Source organism: Dama dama, chromosome 11, assembly GCF_033118175.1.
Source record: "Dama dama isolate Ldn47 chromosome 11, ASM3311817v1, whole genome shotgun sequence".
NCBI lineage: Eukaryota > Metazoa > Chordata > Mammalia > Artiodactyla > Cervidae > Dama > Dama dama.
This window is the reverse complement of record NC_083691.1, coordinates 57910745-57930070: the sequence shown is the minus strand read 5'-3', so window position 1 is coordinate 57930070 and position 19326 is coordinate 57910745. Positions and strand designations below refer to the sequence as shown.

Sequence of the window (19326 nt, the reverse complement as noted above, 5' to 3'; positions counted from 1 at the left end):
CTTTAAGGACATTTTAGTCCATTCATCTGAAAACAATATTTTTTTTAAAAAAAGTATGACTTAACAATAAATGGTTTTCTGTGGTGCTCAAGACATAATTAAACTTATTATGCACTGACCATTACCTTTCATTTACATCCATCACAGGGAGCATATGGAAGGATTAAAACTTCATGAACTGTCATACAATCACACATTATTTTATCAGTTATGTACTGAAGAAAGATCAATAATAGATGGCCCAAGCTAGATTTTATTTTCAAGGGAAATAATCAGACACACAAGCAAAGATGTTGATACAAAGATGTTTGTCACTACAAGATTTTTCAATAGCACATTATGATAATAACAACGGCTAACAATAATTGATTGCTGTAATTAAATGATGTTGCATAGAAATACTCTGCAGCTATTCAATGTTCTGATATCATTATACTTGATATGAAAAGAGATTCTGCTATTTTGCTTACATGACTAAAGCGAGTTGAAAATAGTGTAGGTGGCTCAGACAGTAAAGAATCCGCCCGCAATGCGGGAGACCTGGGTTCTTTCCCTGGGTTGCGTAGATCCCCTGGAGGAGGGCATGGCAACCTACTCCAGAATTCTTGCCTGGAGAATCCCCATGGACAGAGGAGCCTAGCGAGCTACAGTCCATGGGGTCGCAAAGACTCGAACAGGACAGAGAGACTAAACATAGCACATCTGGGATACAGTATGTGTAAAGTGATGGTTACAGGTATGTATGGGCAGAGGAAAAACTATTGTTCTTGGTTTGCTGATGATACACAAGCTGGAGATGAGAATTCTTTTTTTTTTTTTTTTTTTGGTCACTCTGGATTTTCAGGTTTTTCTACAACGAATATATACTCTTGACAGTATCTAAGCAGGCGAGCTCCACCTCCAGCATTTTCCATAGTCTTGGCACAGGCAGACAGGAAAGAGGAAGAAGGGAAGGGAAGGAGGGAGCAAACGAAAGAGGGAGAGAAGTAAGGCGGCAGGGAGAAAGGCGGAAAGGGGGTTGTTCTAAACTCTGCTTTCCTTGAGCAGCTCACTGCATGTTGCCCTTGGGTCTGGCAGGGCCAGATGTCTAGGAGCTCAGTGATCACAAAGGGCTGGAAAACCCCTGGAAGTTCTTCAGAATTGATCGAAGAAGAAGACTGTTTCCAGAAGTTTCCTTCTCTGAGAGAGATAATGAGCAGGCAAGTGTTTCTGGAAGCTTAAGGTGGTATGAAATCACTCTGGCAATCCTGCTCCTCCCGAGACTGAGCCAGTTTCAGGGGCCCCTCCCTAGGGATCATTAAAAGGGCTGAGGCAACCTTGGAAGAACAGGCAGACAGCACGGGCTCCGTCAGGAGAAAGGAGCGTTCTGAGGTGTCCTCTAGGGAACTGGGCTTTGCCTCTCCTGACCCCAGACCTAGAATTCCCCTGTTCCTTGGGGGCTCTTCCCATGCCAGGGCAGAGGGTCGAGGAGGGAGGCGGGGAGGGCTCAGGGGGCCCAGGTCCCCTGCAGCTCAACCTCCATTTTCACCTAAGATTTTCTGTTATCTCAAAATAGGAGTGGCTACAAGCTGGGAAGCTCGAGATGGTCCTGAGCGGGGCACTGTGCTTCCGGTGAGTATCTGAGCCTCTGATTGGTTCGTGTCCAGCGCGAGGGGGCACGACTTCCCGGTAGACCTGTTTTCCAGTCTTTCCACTGAAGGGGTGCTCGGGATTGCCTACAGTGGGGGCGTCTGGAAAGGTGTGAATAGGCACCCACCTCCTTGTCTTTAGACCATCTCTCCCAGCCGCTCCAGACTGGGGCAGGCTTCCCTCTTGGGGGTTACCTGATGAGAAAAGAGCTGTGGCCTCGTCCATCGTCCATCGTAATGAGAAAGGCAGTTACGAGCTTGGATCCCTACTGTTACCTTACCATCCCCGCCTTTCCCCGCCCCCAGCCACCGTCCCCATCGCCACCCTCCGATGAGGTGAAGTGAAGTCAATCCAGGCACTACTTCTTACTGCCCTTTGGAACAAAACAGCGTTAGCAAAACTCTTCTGTCAGTCTGTCTGTCCGCTGACCTGTGGTGAGTCAGGCGCTCCACTCTGGACTTGGAACAGTGACTGAGCAGAATCTTGTTCTCACTGAGCTTAGGGTCTAGTATAGCTTGCCCCCCAAGAAAAGCCAGTCTTATGAGTGGCTTTATACAGTGGTGCTCTTTGGTCAAGGAAATGTGGAAAATAGGCTTTCTAGGTCCCCTTCGAAGAGGATTGTAGCACAACTCAGTGTATTAGTTACTTTGAAGTAGAGATTTCTTTGTGTTTAGCCAACATTTAGCCAATTTGTATATCGCATACTTTGTTTTTCCATATGACATCTGGAAGAACCCCCTTCAGAGTACATTTTTCACCTCACAGGATGTCAGAAAATCAACTGAGATTGTAAATGTGAATTAAATTTGAAAAGCAAAATGAAAGAATTTTAAATGTAAAGAAATCCTTCACATAGTAGGGACTATATAGCCAAGTGGAAATATTAATAAATGCACCAAGCAGAGGAAGTAAAGGTGGAAGTTGATCAAGGCACATTTTAACCTTGAAAAGGCCTGAACAGCATCTATCCTATCTTCTTAGTTTAGCAATGAGGAGACTCAGGCCCAGAGAGAGTGAACCATTTGTCTATTGTGACGATGGTGGCAGAGCCAGGATGAGAACCCGGGACTCTGACCCACAGTTTAGTTTCCTTTCCAACGTCTGGTTAGTGTAGAAAAGATTGCAAAGGGTGAAGGAGAAAGTCCCAGACTCAGGTGGGAGGCTGTGGTGTTGTCCTGGTGATAGGCATGTATCCCCAGGGGTGGGAAAAAAAGGCTGTGCCATTAGTTCCGGCTCAGTGGGAAGAGAGGGCGATAGTGCCTGAGATTGGCGGAGTCTCGAGAGCCCAGGTAAGCTGGAGCAACCCCTCCCCTAACTGAATGTCATCCTGTCCTGATATTTCAGAATGAAGGATGCAGCATTGAAGGTGCTTTACCTGCATGATAATCAGCTTCTAGCTGGAGGCCTACAAGCGGGGAAGGTCATTAAAGGTTGGTGGCCAAAACCTGACCTTACTTCCCTAGGTCTCTATATGCTCAGAGGGAGGGGCTCTGAAGAGGGCTTAAAAAACACTGGCACAAACCTACAGACCTGACACAGTAGATAGGGTGTCAAAAAACCAGGCTCTGAGCAAGGACAAGTGAAATACTACACTTTCCAGCTTGCGCCATACACTGGAAACCTCTATATAGAGGTGGAATTCTTTTCTGAGATGGCTGTTTTGTCATTTCCTCGGTAGGTGAAGCTGCGTCCAACATCCCTTTTCCTGATAGTTCTTGCTGAGGAGGGCACTAACGCAGGCTGTCTAAATCTTTACTCCCATGTGAGAGGGGGTTTACTGCCTCTTTACTCTGGGTCCCCTTGGCTCTCTGAGAGTCCTTGGTCACTCAGAGTGGCGCGACTTAGAGGGGCAGGTGGCACCATCTGGCTTCGTGCTCATTCACTCTGCCCCACACAGCCTGACTGGGACTGCTCACTAAGCAGCACACACCTGGAACACTCTCACCAGGTGTTAGGGCCAGGTAGAGCTCTCTGTGAGGTTGTGTGTGTGTGTGTGTGTGTGTGTGTGTGTGTGTGTGTGTGTGTGTAAGAGAGAGAGAGAGAGAGAGAGAGAGATGGAGGAATTATACAGAGAGGAATGAGACCCTTTTCTGATCTCAGGACTCTCACAGGAGGGTAGAAAGATGTCCAAATAACTCTAATTGGGAGTTTTATCAAGACAGGTTACAGAAAAGTCTGGAGGGTCAAGGGACATTGAAAGAGGTGATCAAATTTCCCTTGGGGTTTGGAGACTTGAAGTTTTGACCCTGGACAAGGGAGTGGATGTGGGGGTGGAAGATAATACCATCTTCAAGGTCCTATGTGTCTTGACGTTCACTGGATCACCTTAGGAGACCACCCTTCCCTACATGGCAGTTGCTATGAAGCTCCCCTTCTGACTAGCCTAGTGGGAGAGTGTCTGATTCAGCCCACAGTGGGGGAGAGAGAGGAAGAGCAGTCAAGTTTCCCTCATCCCCTTCCTTCCTCTAGGTGAGGAGATCAGCGTTGTCCCCAATCGGTCTCTGGATGCCAAGCTCTCTCCCGTCATCCTGGGCGTCCAGGGTGGGAGCCAATGCCTGTCGTGTGGGACAGGGCAGGAACCAACCCTGAAACTAGAGGTGGGTCCTGTCGGGGCAGCCTCACCATGTGGCTTCACTAAGTCAAAGATACTGCTGCTGCTGCTGCTGTGGCTGGGGCACCTCTCCCTCGCAGCGTTCTGTTGATTGCGGCTCTGCCTCCTTGTGTCCTTCCGCTTGCTCCTGTCTCTCACCTGTCATGCCCTCTGCCTGCAGCCAGTGAACATCATGGAGCTCTATCATAGTGCTGAGAAGTCTAAGAAATTCACCTTCTACCGGCGGGACACGGGGCTCACCTCCAGCTTTGAGTCGGCTGCCTACCCAGGCTGGTTTCTTTGCACGGTACCTGAAGCTGACCAGCCGCTGCAGATCACCCGTCTCCTGAAGGACACCAGCTGGGACGAGCCCATCACTGACTTCTACTTCCAGCAATGTGACTAGGGCAATGTGTCTCCAGGGCTCCCTGGAAGGCCAGCTCTGGCAGGGGCTGGAGGCATAGGAGGACACCTGTGGTGATCACTCTGCCTCTACCCTCATGGCCCCCACTTTTGAGGGCTGGGCATACTGCCACTCTTCCTGCCCTTGTTTCCCAGTTTGGGTAAATCCTTCTGAGATTTGGGGCTTTCTACAGTTTCCTCTTCTGCTGATTGGCACTACTGGTGTGAATCCTTGAAAAAGTCCCATGAAATAAACCTCTAATGAGTCAGGGTCAGGGGAGCGGTGGAAACCTTCCATGCTTTTTGATAACTTACCTGGTAGCTTTGAGCCCCACAGGGCAGCACATCTCTAGTTGAGCCTATCAGGGCCACCAGCTGGCCACACACACGAGGTCTCCACTGTGCAGAAGAGGGAGAGTGGTCATAGAGTTGAGGACTCAGACCTTGTCCCTTTCTCTTTAATTCAGCCACCATCATATGCTGCCTTTTCCATCTCTACCTTCATGTTTCAGCCATGGATGGGAGAGGGTAGTGGTGTCTGAGGAAGTGGCTCCAACTCAGAAGACGGAAGATGGGCATGTCATACCTTTTGAAACCCAAGGTACAATTAAAACCCAAGATACTGATGTATCTTCACACAGAAAGATGCTCATGACATATTGAGCGAGAAGAATGAGTTACAAAGTAGCATATTTTTAATTGCAATTTAATGAAAAAAACCTATTTATATATATTTCTGCATAGAAACAAAAGTCTGAAAGAGTTGACTTCCATTTTAGCAATGTCAGGGTAATGCTATTAGAGGTGATTTTTCTTTCCTTCTTTTTATTTATCTGTATTTTCTAATTGTTCTACAATGAAGCTGGAGTGGCTGATGATCCCCAGTCGCTTGGTATTCATGCCCCACCCCTGTGCTTCCTCCCACATTGAATCACAGTTGTTTCCATGACCAATAGAACACAACAGAAGTGATGTTATGTCGCTTGTGAGATTAAGTTATAAAAGACACTGTGGCTTCTATCTTGGTCTGTTTCTTTGTTCACTTGCTCTGGGGGAAGCCACCTGCTATGTGTGAGCAGCCCTATAAGGAGACCTAGTGGTGGAAAACGAAGGCTCCTGACAACTGCCACACAAGTGAACTTGACAGTAGCTCCGCCTCCAGCCCAGCTAGGCCTTCAAGTGATGCGCCTGTGATTGACTCTAACCTAGTGAGAGACTGAAGCAGAATCACCCAGCTAAGCTCAGCCTAGTCCTTAGGAACTCTGAGAAAATAAGTGTTCCTGCTTTATGTTGTTAAGGTTTGGGGTCAGGTCACTTGTTACCCAGCAATACATGACTAGTATGGAGGGGAAGAGAAATAAATCATTTATTTTATTTTGATTGCAATTTTCTCCAGTACTTTTATTGCCCTGGTCAAAATGAACACCAGTCCTTTTATTTCCCCAAACATCAAACTTGAAAAGCTGATCAGGGACGTCCCTCGTGGTCCAGTGGTTAAGAATCTGCTTTGCAATGCAGGGGACATGGGTTCGATCCCTGGTTGGAGAACTAAGATCCCACATGCTGCAGAGAAACTAAGGCCCTGTGCCACAACTACTGGAGCCCAAGTGACACAACTAGAGAGTCTGTGTACTGCAATGGAAGATTCCACGTAACATAACAAAATCCCACGCGTGGCAACTAAGACCCGACTCAGCCGAGTGAAATAAATATTTTTTTTAAAAAGCTGACCATACTAAATTGGTTGAATATTCTGTTTCCACAAGGTTTAGATCTTTCTCAGCTCCCTTTGCACCTTCAGACATATGGGCCAGAGGCTGTGACTCCAGGGTCCCTGCCTGAACCATGGGGAATCACAGCAGAAGCCAGAGGAGGGGCCCGAATGGTAGTTCCACATGTCCCCTCTGCACCTCACCAGTCAGACCAGCCTGGCAGGTTCAGCTGCAGCTGAAGGATCAGCGAGGGAGAGGCCAGGCCAGAGGGTCTGGCTCCAGGGACCTCAGCAGCTTCAGCCCAGAAGCAGCATAAAGCCTCAGGCAGCAGACAGCAAGCCGCTACCACAGGCCTCTCAGGGCCCCTGAGAACAGACTTGGTTCACACTGTCTGCCCACATGCCCAGAAAAGGTCTCATATCATTGACTCCCAGGAGCCCCTGCTGAGTTGAGATCCGTGGTCATCAGCTCTGACAGTGCTTTGTGCTAACTCCCCCTCCTTGGAATCAGTTGACTTGGGATCTGAGGCTCCTGAGATCACCTCAAGGTCAAGTCTGTCCTAGCTTGTTTCCAAGCACCTTACTAATGTTTGGCAAATTATTGGAGTCCAGAGAGTGTCGAATATGGAGACTATTCCTCCACCCAGAATATTCTTTCACCCTCTTCTACCTGTCGAAATGGACCCACCCTGCAGGGAGCAGCTGAAATTCTACCTCATTCTTGAAGCTTTCTCCAGCTTCAAGTGTGATTGCTGTATCACCTGTAGGCTGATAGAATTCAAAAGGACTTTAGCAGGGATGTGCTGACAGGAGTAGTGAAAGAGGAGGAATTATATAAAGGGCGAAAGCCCTTTCAATTCTAGGAATTTATCTTTCTACTCAAGGAGGTTCTCCCCTCTATTGTGTTCAGTATCCCCTGGGCTCAGAGATTAGAGAGTCTGGTCTTTTCAAGTATTTATGACTTAGCTCCCCAGTCAGACTGTAAAGCTACTTAATAACAGGGACCATGTCTTAGATGCCTCTGTTACAGGTCTTGTGAATGCTCAGTGAGCACTGATTGGTTGCCTGGTAAAATACCCTGTGCTTTGAACTTTTCCATTGAGGGGACAAGAGATTGGGAGAAGGGGTGAAGAATGACTATTGGCCTTAAAAAACAGAAATCTGTTTCCACCTTTGCCCATCTTTTTTCATTGCTCACTCTGCAGACATCTGGGTATAGGACTGACCTCTCCCATGTCCTCACCGAGCTCTTTATGGAACTTTGCAAATGACCCATGAGGGAGAATTACAATAAAGCAGTTGGTCCCCAGAGAATACTATGCCTAAGTGTCTCTGCCCCTTGTAAGTGGGTGGATGAATGGGTGGTTGGATGTGTAGACATTCTGATGGATGGATGGATGGGTAGATGGACAGATGGATGGGTGGATGGGTAGATGTACTGATGGTTGGATGGATGAATGGGTAGATGAACTGATGGATTGATGGATGGATGGACAGATGAGTGGATGGATGGGCTGAATTAAGCAATGTCAATCAGAAGCCCAAGTATTCTTCATCTCTGCCCCGCTCACACTGTCATATGCCCTTGTAGTCTAGGGCACACAGCACCTGCTCAATCCCAGGATAAATCTAAGGTCAGTGTCTTCTGACTGTAGTGGATTTCCTTAGACATTCACCCCATCAAGCTGGTACCAACTAATAGAGCCTGTTGAAAAACAAAGACATCCCTTTCATCTTTCCCAACAGAGGCTATTCACAATATCAACAACCCCCATTCTCACATTGCCTTCATGGTCACAGCCTGGCTATGGACAAAAATCTGTCCTTAGGCCTTTCAGGCACACTCACTCTTGCCTCTTCTTCTTCCCTAAGACTAGACGGAGCTCCATGGGTACCAAAGGGAAGGTGATATGAAGATGTCTGACCCTAGCATCATTTATCTGGCTGCCAAAACCACCAATATCAGTATTAACGACAGTAGCTTTGAGCAGGGTCCCAGCACCTGGCTTCTGCTAAGGCTTTATGGGCGACTCTCTCCCCTTTAACAAATATTCATTAGTGTTCCCACCTTCTTATTATCTGGACTGTGCCAAAGACCTTGTGAAATCCCAGCACCTTTCTTCCCCATCCTGGAGCCAATTATAAACATTGCTACAGGCTGTCCCACCCTGATCAGGCAATATAAACTCAGTGTAGACAGCCTGGAGAAATCAATTGGAGGTTCCAGGCACCCAGGATCTGCAGGTCAGTGGTAGAAGGCAGTGTTTTCTCTTTTTCCTCTTTTCTTCTCCCTCTGTCAATATCTCTGATAGGCCACCTCCCTTTGATTTCTCCTGGAAAGCTCTCTAGTTAGCAAGGTATCCTTTATGTAGATATAGGATGCTAAATAAGTCTAGGGGCACATAGAAAGAATTTGAGGAGAAAGTATAGCTAAGTCATGTTAAAGTTTTTAAATGTTTAGGGCAACAGAATTTAAATAAAATTTTGAATACTTTTAAATTTATTTGGCTGCATTGGATCTTTCGTTGCAGCACGAAGGATCTTTCGTTGTGGCATACGGACTCTCTAGTTGTGGCTCAAGTGCTTAGCTGCTCTGCCCCTTGTGGGATCTTAGTTCCCTGATTAGGGTCAAACCCATGTCCCCTGCATTGCAAGGCAGATTGTTAATCACTCGACCACCAGGGAAGTCCTCAAGGAGCACAGATTTTAGTAATTTCAGAAGAAATCATTGAGGCCAGTGGTACCCAGCAATGTTTGATGAAGCTTGATTTTCTTTAGGGATGCCCCAGTGCCTTGAGAGGGGGCAGTTGATTTACAGGCTTTCCTGGTGATTTAGCAGGTAAAGAACCTACCTGCAATGCAGGAAACTTGGGTTTGATCCCTGGGTCATGAAAATCCCCTGGAGGAGGGCATGACAACCCACTCTGGTATTCTTGCCTGGGAAATCCTGTGGACAGAGGAACCTGGCAGGCTATAGTCCATTGGGTCGCAAAGAGTTGGACACAACTATAGTGACTGAGTGTGTGTGCATGCATGCATAGTTGGTTTACATTGTTGTGTTAGTTTTTGCTATGGAGCAAAGTGAATCAGTTATATATGCATGCATGCTAAGTCAGTTCAGTCGTGTCCAACTCTGTGCAATGCTATGGATAGCAGCCGACCAGGCTCGTCTGTCCACAGGATTCTCTAGGCAAGAATAGTGGAGTGGGTTGCCATTTCCTTCTCCCAAATTTCCCTAAGGAGGGGAAATTTCCCAGCCACCCAAGACCAGGCCCTGGCCTCACCAGCCAGTCAGCACCTTGTACAAACCAGTGAGACCTGTTTCATAAGACATTTCTTTCAACTCAGGAGGCACCAAAGAATTGGGGTCAGTAGCTTGGCATGCTGAGAGAAACATCAGGCTCTCCCTATCTTTGAGAGGTAGCCAGGGAGGCAAGGGCCAAGGAAGAGTCCATTCTTTACTGGCATCCAGACACGTCCTTGTTATTTAAACAATCAAAGTTTCCAGTGTAAAAACCTGTGGGCTTATTGCAGCTACCCCACTGATGGTTTATCTTTTTCTATCCATCAGACCTGCCATGAGGGCATGGTTTGTTAATTAATTTGTTTATTTCCAAGGATCTCAGACTCACAGATCCTTCTAGGCATACAGGGAGAATATCTATTAACACAGTGAAATTGAAAGTCGCTCACTCTTGTCTGACTTTTTGCAACTCCATGGACTGTAACCCGCCAGGCTCCTCTGTCCATGGAGTTCTCCAGGCAGGAACCGCTCCAGGAGTGGGTAGCCATTCCCTCAGTTGTTGTTTAGTTGCTCAGTCATGTCCAACTCTTTAAGGCTCCATAGACTTAGCCTACGAGCCTTCTCTGTCCATAGAATTTCCCAGGCAAGAATACTGGAGTGGGTTGCCATTTCCTTCTCCAGATATACAAATATACCCACTCTTTTTTCAGATTCTTTTCCCATTTAGGTACAGAATATTGTGTAGAGTTCCCTGTGCTATACAATAGGGTCTTATTAGTTATCTATTTTATATAGAGTAGAGTGTGTGGTTACCAAGGGGAAAGGTGGAGTGAGGGATAAATTGGGAAGTTGAGACTGACATATACACCCAGTGCCTGCTTCAGTGGTCAATGCTAACTGGGTTCCCATATCTCCATTTCTCTCTAATTCTGCTAAACAGGTACCTTTTATCCATCTAATTTTCCTTAGGGTCCCATGAAAACTTTTCTTTGAAACTTAAAATACTTTTGAAAAATACTGATCTTGCCCAGCCTCTCATTCTAATGATAAGAAATTGGAGGCCTAGGGACAAAAAGGGACTTTCCAAGGTGGCAAAACAAACTTGTAATAGAGTTAGGTCTAGAACCAACCTTCCATTTGAATCTGCGGTATGTGTTTCTATGTCCTACTTGTAAGCATGGATGTACCTCAGTTGGGGCAGGTGGAGAGAGCTACAAGCCACATTTTGTGGCCTAAAGAGCCTGTTAAATTTAAAAAGGGAAATAAATGTCTACATATAAAATAATAAATAACACAATGAAACTTCATGGGAGTTCAGAGTAGGATTGCAATAGTAAAGAAAATAGTCTTTAAACACTGAATCATAGAATCACTGATAGTTTGATCTGGAAAGAATTTTAATAACCACATACTCTAATACCATGATTTATAGATGCTGAAACTGAAGATTAGAGGTTAAGTGACATGACCTTGTATATCTGAGCTGATAATTAACTTGGCGGAACTAGATACTCAACTATAGATAATAATACCATGTCCAGTGACCTTAATGCCAAAAGATCTGAATGGACAACAATAGAATGGGATGACTTTGGAGGTAGGGAAATCAAAGATAACTTTGAGAATACCTATGAGAAAAATAAGAAAGAAGTCTCATTGCCTGGGAGGTGATTTAGTGTCCAAAGAGAAGTGAGATATACCTAGAAAAGTGTATCATATGATGGGAAACCACTGTAGACTATAGTGGGGTGGGGATGTGATGAAAGCAGTACTTAGAATACAAGTCCAGAAACCTCAGATAGGTTGGGCTGTACTGAAGGTGGAGAAACCAGGAATATAGTCACAATTCTAATGGCTATGAAGAAAACAAAGTTTATATTTTGAAGACATAATTTATTGGAACTTGTTGATAAATCTGTCATAGAGTCAAGAAAGTAGGAGAAATTGTCAACAGTTCTCAGGTTTTGAATCTCACTATCTAGAGGAATATTATGGTAGCAAGAGAAATGATACTGGGAGGGATGAATGGACTTGGAGGAGGAGAAGATGAATTTGACCTTAGATGCATTTGGTTGAGAATGATGGCAGGATATCCAGAGGGTGGTATCCTGGAGGCTGCTGGAGATAAAGGAGGATGTTCAAACTGGGCTTGGGAGGCATCAGAGAAAGATGATCATTGCATCTGTAGAAATGGATGGATTGTAGCTCCATGGGATATGAAAGAGAAGTGCTTAGGATGTTGGCTTGTGATTTCAAGGTTTAGGGATGACCCCTGCAAAAAGGGAAAAATTCGCAATGGACCTGAGCAGAGAATGGAGAGGTGTGAATCAATATCAAGGGATCCAAGGGAGGCAGTTGCCAAAGATCTGACAAATCAAAAAAGTCATTTGGTTTGACTCTACAGAAGTTAATATTGGTCTTGGAGGGAACAGATTCAATGAAGACTGTGTGTAGGAGGATGAAGGAGAGGGTGAGATCAATGTGAGTGTGATGTGCAAAAGAGCTTGAGGAAATCCAGGGATATTTTTTGGTGATATTGGGTCCAGGACAGGTGAATTGATGGGAACTGAGATAGCCAAAGATGGTACCCAGAGAGGGCTATAGCCTAATGTCCAGTGAAAGGTCACTTGGAGACAATTGGGAAGGGAAAGCTTTGGGGAGTATGTGGTACTTTGGGAAGGACTATGGCAGATGCTCCACACCAGGAACCCAGCCTCTCTGATAAACTAGAAGATGGCCTCTCATTCCTACTCACTTCTATACATCTCAATCTATACCAAGACCCCAGGCAGGGATTCCTGATTTGGGGGTCTTTAGGAGAGACACAGGTTTGAGGCCAGACCAGGAAAAGAGGCTTCTAGAGTCCCAGAGATCCTGCTGGACTGGACCATTCTTGAATTTCTGTTGGCTCTGAGTTGACACTGACCAAGAGGGGGAGTCATAGCCTGTCTGTCTGGCCTCACACTTTGCCCTCTACTTGGTCTGCCCCAGCCAGCCCTTGGCACAGCACCAGGTTGCCCATATTTCTGCCGCTCCAACCAAAGTTTCTCCAATAGTTTGGCTGAGAGTGAGTGCAGCATCAAGTGGGTTTGCATCAAGGCCATGCTGCTGTCAGCTTATAAGGGCTGGAGGATCATCTGTCCTTTGATACTTAAAGCATCGTCCAGCATTAATACCATTTGGTTGCATTTGAAATGCAGAGTTTTAGGTCACCCCAGACCTAGGGAATCAGAATCTGTATTTTAACAAGAGCTGCAGGTGACTTATATGTTCATTCAAGAGTGAGAAGAACCGAACTTGTGTACCATTTCCCCAGCCCAGTTGATCACTAAGTCACTTCAGGAAACTTCAGTCCAGGAAACAGTACTTCTCAAGAGTCCTCCAAGTAATTCAATGGGCAGGCACATTCTGGAAAACTAATGACTTGGATTGAACACTTCATTTTTCAAAAAATTGAAACGTAGCATATACTTCCCCCATTCCAATATTCTTGCCTTGAGAATTCCATGGACAGAGGAGACTGATGGGCTACAGTCCATGGGGTTGCAAAGAGTTGGACATTATTGAGCAACTTTCATTCATTCATTCATTCACAAAGGAAATTCTTATTCATATAAAGAAAAATGTTGAAATGCTAAAATTAAATAAAAATCACCCATAATCATATCAGCCATAGATATGTGCTATAAAATATTGATCATCTTTGTTTCTATGTATTTGGGTAGATTTAAATGGAAACATAATGCACATATTATTTATAACCTGCACTTTGCACTTTGTATTTTGAACATTCATATATCATAAAATGTTTTTCCACAACATTGTCTTTCATGTACACATACTTTCTTATTTACCATAACTTTTGTTGCTGTTGAGTCGCTAAATTGTGTCCAACTCTTTTTGACCCCATGGACTGTAGCCTGCCAGTCTCCTCTGTCCATGGGATTTCCCAAGCAAGAATACTGGAATGGGTTGCCATTTCCTTCTCCAGGGGATCTTACCAACCCAGGGATTGAACCCATGTCTCCTGTGTTCTAGGCAGATTCTTTATCACTGAGCCTCCACATTCTTATTTACCATTTTTACCAGTCACCTATTATGGCAGATAGATTATTTCCAATTTCTTGCTATTATAAAATATGATTACATGAACATCTTTATTATTAAATACTTGGGCAATTCATTATTTTTCCCTTAGAATATGGAAAACAGATGAAATTACAAAGTACACAGAATGCTTCAAACCTTGATTCACATCACCAACATCTATCCAGAATTTGTACTCCTGTTGGTGTCCCATGATCCTTTGTCCTCACGAACGCTCAAACTCTCACTGCAAAGCTGAGGGAGAGGAAATGACTTGTTCAAGGTGATCAAGTGGCATTTCCTATACTATAAGGCACCTTGACTACAGCCATCCTTCTAACATCCAGGTCAGGAGCTCAGGGAGCCTGAGATGGTTGGAAGTCCTGCAGGACTTCCGTCTTATAGATTCCCAAAATGTTGCTCAGTATCACCCTCTCCCTCTCTGAGCCCTGCTTCTTCATTTCTACCTTTCTCCCATTTCTTCTACATTTCTGCTTTCTTTCCTCTTCTCTTCTCTTTCCCTTCTTCCTTGGTGAGAGAATCAGATCTATTTTTTAGCCTCAGCCCTAGCCATCCTTGTATTTACTTTTCTGGACTCTTCTCCAACTCCTCCCAGCCTCATGCCCTGATTGGCTCTGGGTTTCTTTCTGTGCTGGATTGAAAGTGGTAATTTCAGGGAAAAGCTCTAGGGACAGATGATCCATCTGGGAGGAGCAGAGCTGTGTGAAGCTCTGTGGTCTGGGATCTGTATAGATGTCACTGGCTTCAGTTTTTGGACCATTTCTCCCCCAGAACACAAGTCTGTGTCTCGTGTGTGTGCTGTTTTCCATCTGGAATAGAATGGGGGAATTTGGATAACCTCTGGTAGGTCACAGTCTTGGCAAAGCATCCCCCAGAACAATGCTTTCTAACTGCAGGGAGATCCTGCCCACCCCTGGTGCAGGCTGGAGGTTCTTCCTAGTAGTGCTGCCCAGAGGAAGTCAGGATGGTGTCTCTAAGGCCAGGCTGGGGAGTGGGACAGGGTCAGGGTCAAAACCAGGTTCTTCCTCAAACTGTGAGGTTGGAGCCCACCCACCCCCATCTAAGCCCCGGGGAATGTCTCTTGGCTGAACTCTTTGGGGGTACCTTCCATCCTGTTTCCCAGAGCTGGCCCCAGGTCATGGCTCACACCCCTGCCAGCTCGGCTAGATGTGTTCCTGGATGGCCTCAAAGGAGGGCAATTCAGAGGGCCTGGAACTGGCTGGGCTGGGGGCACCTTGGTGGACTCAGAGGCCAGCGATAGACAAGTCCCTGGTGAGAACTTTCTGCCTTGTGATGGGGTGATTTAGGGCCCTTGGGGTGTCTGTTCTCCAGCTCCACCACCCTTCTTTTCCTTTTCTTTTTTTTAAATTGCAGCCATTCTTTTTTAAAAATTTTAATTGAATTATAGTTGATTTACAATACTGTGTTAGGTTCAGGTGCCCAGAAAGTAATTCAGTTATACATAGATAGATAGATGGATAGATAGACAGTTAGATGGGTTTCCCCTGGTGCAATGGTAAAGAATCTGCCTGCTAAGCAGGAGACATGGATTTAATCCCTGAGTCAGGAAGATCCCCTGGAGGAGGAAATGGCAACTGACTTCAGTATTCTTGCCTGGGAAATCCCATGGACAGAGGAGCCTGGTGGACTACATACGGTTCATGGAGTCACAAAGAGTCAGACAAGACTTAGTGACTAAACCGCAACAACAGCAACACTATATATGTACAATTATCTATGTTATACTGTAGGTCCTTATTAGTTATCTATTTTGTATATAGTTGTGTGTATATTTTAATCCCCAGCTCTTTATTTATGCCTTTCATTTCCCCTTTGGTAACCATAAACTTGTTTTCTATGTTTGTGAATCTCTTTCTGTTTTGTAAATAAGTTCATTTGTATCATTTTTTAAGATGCCACAGATAAGCAATATTTTATATGATATTTGTCTTTGTCTGGCTTACTTAGTATGATAATCTCTAGGTCCATCCACATTGCTGTAAATGTCATTATTTCATTCTTTTTTATGACAGGCTATGATTCCACTGTGTATATGGACATCTTCTTTATCCATTCATACTCTGACAGCCCTTTTTTCTCCCCCTTCAGCAAGGACCAGTAACCCCTGCTTACAAGAATGTGCTCCCTCCCCATGGCAAAATACTACATGTAAGTCTTCCTGGAGTCTACCTTTCCTAATCAGGGATCTGGGGATGACAGAGGAAGAAGAAAAGAAGGCTGAGTCAGAGGGATGAAGTTCCCTCTCACACCAGAAAGCTCAAGTGCCCCATAATTAAGGCACTTATCGTAATTACAGGAGCTTTCTTCCCTGAGCTTCTGCAAGAAGCCAGCCATTCTACTGCCTTGCCTTCATCTTGAGAAATCTACAAGGGAGAGTTATTAAACCCATTTTATAGATTTGAAAACTGAGGCTCAAAAAGGTTATTAAGTACCTGATGTCACACAGGACTAGGACTCAGACTCACATTCTCTGTGCTGCTTCAGCCTCCGCTCTCTAAAAGCTCAGAGATAATTTTGCATCTTAATGATAGCATTTTTATATGTTAACCTCTGTGGTTTTTACTCCCATTCTGGGCTTCTAACTCTTACTTTTATCTCATTTGATATTTGAATCTTTGCTTTTCATTTACCACTTTGTTATCTGTGTTTTTTGTTGTAAACTATCTCAAGACCTTCAAGGAATGAGTTTGGGCATAATAAAAATAAAATAGGGTTAACACCTGGGATGCATTCCCTCAGCTTCTCCATGAGTATTAGTCGCTCAGTTGTGCCTGACTCTTTGCGATTAAGTCCCTCCCCATGGACGGTAGCCCGCCAGGCTCCTCTGTCCATGGAATTCTCCAGGCAAGAATACTCGGAGGGGGTAGCCATTCCCTTCTTCAGGGGATCTTCTTGACCCAAGGATTGAACCAGGTCTCTTGCATTTGTAGGTGGGTCCTTTACCACTAACGCCACCTGGGAAGATTGTCCTCTCTGTGGCCCCATCCTATCCTAGACATGGGGGATTGGTCAGGGCCTCCAGGAAGTTACAGCATGGCTGAGAAGGCAAGACACATGTGCATGGAGCCTGCAAATGACAAAACAGGATGTCAGCTCTCTGGGGTCTCTAGCCTGGGTTCTGTCCCTGAACAGAATGTGGCTGGCAGTTCAGGGTGGTTGAGGTTGGAGGGAGGCAGCTAGCTGCCAAAACAGGTTATTTTCAGATCTTCATTTTTATTATACAAGGGAACCTGCTTTAAACACATACAGTCATGAGCTCAGGGTATTATAATTAGCTGTTACTAAGAAAGAAGAATCCCCTAGAGGTAGTGGTGTTGGCCCAGAAGTTCTGCCCTTGAAGGTAAGGAGCATCCCCAGGCCCGAGAGCAGCTGATGGCCATCTCTGAAACCAGCCAGCAATGGGTTAGCCTTGTGGGCGTGGCTTTGATCTGCACAGACTCACCATGGTTCCTTCTCAGCTTCCCTGCACGTGTTTACCCTCCCACACTTATCATTAGAACCACTGCCAACCCCACTGCCAGTCATCAGGGCCCTGCTCTGACTCTCTGCTGACTATCTGTATTTGGTACACCCAAAGCGGCCTACTCCCCCCCACCCCTTATATACTTGCATGCTGGAGGGCTGGAGGGTCAGGAAAACTCTGTACACCTCAGTGAGAAGACCCTGGCTCCCATCACTGCCCTGAGGGCCTGATAGGGGCCAAGCTCAGTAAAGACAGAGATGCAGTCTCTGAAAAATGCCCAGCCCCAGGAGAACTTTCCTATAGCCTATGGCTAACCTGGTCTTGACCTACTTTTGGATGGAGTAGCATCCCTACTTCTCACCTGCAGGATGTTGGGGCAGTCTAAGTGTGGGTTGGGAAAGAATTTCCAGACGAAGAGCATTTCAGAAGGGAGTGAGTTTATTAAGAACAAAGAGCAGATATAATGAGGACACTGTGAGTGCAGTGGGCTGACCTCCTGACAGACCAGGGAAAGATAGTTTTCCTGAGTTAATAGCTGATTCTTATAGCCTCAGAACAAAGACAATCCCCGCTGGAAGGATAGTGTTGGGTGATTGGTTGGGGTGTTATGGGGTGTTTACTGGAACAGGCATCTTTGCTTAATTGGGAGTCAGGAAGCTTGTTAGCAATGATCAGGGGGGCTTTTGGGAATGGTTACAAAAGGGCTCAGTCAGCTTTGCAGGTGATCTTGGTTCTAGGTTCCGCTTCTGTGGCCATGGCACAAGGCCTCACACCCATGGCCTGGGGCAGGACTCAACACAGAAGAACTGCCAATGAGCAGGTCATTCAGAGCCTGGGGTGAAAGGGCTGTGGGGCCCGGGGTGTCTGAAGGGGGCGGGCAGTCAGCGTCGATTCCTGTTCCAGAATTAAGGATGCAGAGCAGAAGGCTCTGTACATGAGAGATGGCCAGTTCCTGATGGGAGATCCCGATGCAGACAACTGTCATGCAGGTGAGCATCTGGGGCCTTGACCTCCTGGGACTCACACAAACTCCATCTGCCCCAGGCTCTCCTTCCCCTTCTGTCTCCAGTGACAGTGAGAACTGAGGCAGGGAGAACTCTCCCAGTGAGGGATCAGGGCCCTGATGGCAGTCCCAGTCTGTATGCAGGGCCTAGGTCAGCTGTGCCCTGGCCCAGTTCCTTCCTGCCCAAGCTTTAGCTCGCTTAAGAGCTTGTAATCTGGGGTCCCCTCATCACCTGGCTCTCTTCTCTTCTTCCCTCCCAGAGACCATCTGCATACTCCCCAACAGAGGCCTTGAACGCACCAAGTTCCCCATCTTCTTGGGGGTTCAGGGAGGTAGCCGTTGCCTGGCATGTGTGGAGACAGGGGAGGGGCCTTCCCTGCAGCTGGAGGTGAGCAATCACACCCTGTACTGGGGGACCCTACAGACCTCCAGGGTGCTCTGGCATCTCTATGCCCATCTGTGGTCCAGCAAGGTCCACATGTCCCTCTTGTTTGGATTTCCACCATCTCCCTCTGCACCCAGTGCCCAGATCCTTCCCTCTAGAACCTGCAGAGTGAATTTCCCTGGGAAAAGACTCACCTTTTGGTTCCCTCATTGGCCAAGCCCCAGAAGCCTTGAGGGCTGACAGTCAGCTGCCCCATCCAGCCTCCTCTGCCTTGCTCCCACAGGATGTGAACATCGAGGACCTGTACAAGGGCGGAGAAGAGGCCATTCGCTTCACCTTCTTCCAGAGAAGCTCGGGCCCCGCTTTCAGGCTCGAGGCTGCTGCCTGGCCTGGCTGGTTCCTCTCTAGCTCCTCTGAACCCCATCAGCCCATGCGACTTAGCAAGGAGAGTGAGCCCTCAGCCCGCACTGAATTCTACTTTGAACAGAGTCGGTAGGGAGGCAGGAAGCTGGGTTCTGGCCTGGTGCTCCCAAGCCAAGCTCATCCTACTGAGGGTTGAGCAGAATAATGGCCCCCTCAAAGAACTCCACATCCTGATCTCCAGAACCTATGAATATGTTACCTTACCTGGCAAAAAAGGGACTTTGCAAATGTGATTAAGTGAAGGCTAATCCATCCTGGGTTATCCCAGTGGACCCTTCATGATTAATCATCAGGGTCCTCATATGAGGGAGGCAGGAGGGTGAGAGTCAGAAAGAGAATGGAAGATGC

General features: G+C 46.4%; 2 protein-coding genes across 2 annotated transcripts; both read left to right on the top strand.

The window, feature by feature from the left end:
- Positions 1-1571: 1571 nt before the first annotated feature.
- IL36RN (interleukin 36 receptor antagonist) lies at positions 1572-4672 on the top strand. Its single transcript, XM_061156281.1, has 4 exons — positions 1572-1611; positions 2974-3059; positions 4099-4226; positions 4401-4672. Exons 1-4 carry the CDS (start codon positions 1583-1585, stop codon positions 4623-4625), a joined length of 468 nt encoding a protein of 155 aa, XP_061012264.1. The 5' UTR covers positions 1572-1582; the 3' UTR covers positions 4626-4672.
- Positions 4673-5200: 528 nt separating this feature from the next.
- On the top strand, positions 5201-19051 carry IL1F10 (interleukin 1 family member 10). The gene is made up of 5 exons (XM_061156280.1): positions 5201-5222; positions 15793-15852; positions 18071-18156; positions 18431-18558; positions 18839-19051. The coding sequence occupies exons 2-5, from the start codon at positions 15821-15823 to the stop codon at positions 19049-19051; spliced, it is 459 nt and encodes a 152-aa protein (XP_061012263.1). The 5' UTR covers positions 5201-5222; positions 15793-15820.
- The last annotated feature ends 275 nt before the right edge of the window (positions 19052-19326 follow it).

Excerpts from the sequence above, each read along its gene's own strand:
- IL36RN (XM_061156281.1), top strand. The coding sequence starts at position 1,583 with ATGGTCCTGAGCGGGGCACTGTGCTTCCG. Across the intron at positions 1,612-2,973 it reads AGCGGGGCACTGTGCTTCCG|AATGAAGGATGCAGCATTGA; the intron begins GTGAGTATCTGA and ends CTGATATTTCAG. Across the intron at positions 3,060-4,098 it reads AGCGGGGAAGGTCATTAAAG|GTGAGGAGATCAGCGTTGTC; the intron begins GTTGGTGGCCAA and ends TCCTTCCTCTAG.
- IL1F10 (XM_061156280.1), top strand. The coding sequence starts at position 15,821 with ATGTGCTCCCTCCCCATGGCAAAATACTACAT. Across the intron at positions 15,853-18,070 it reads CCCATGGCAAAATACTACAT|AATTAAGGATGCAGAGCAGA; the intron begins GTAAGTCTTCCT and ends TTCCTGTTCCAG. Across the intron at positions 18,559-18,838 it reads GGCCTTCCCTGCAGCTGGAG|GATGTGAACATCGAGGACCT; the intron begins GTGAGCAATCAC and ends TTGCTCCCACAG.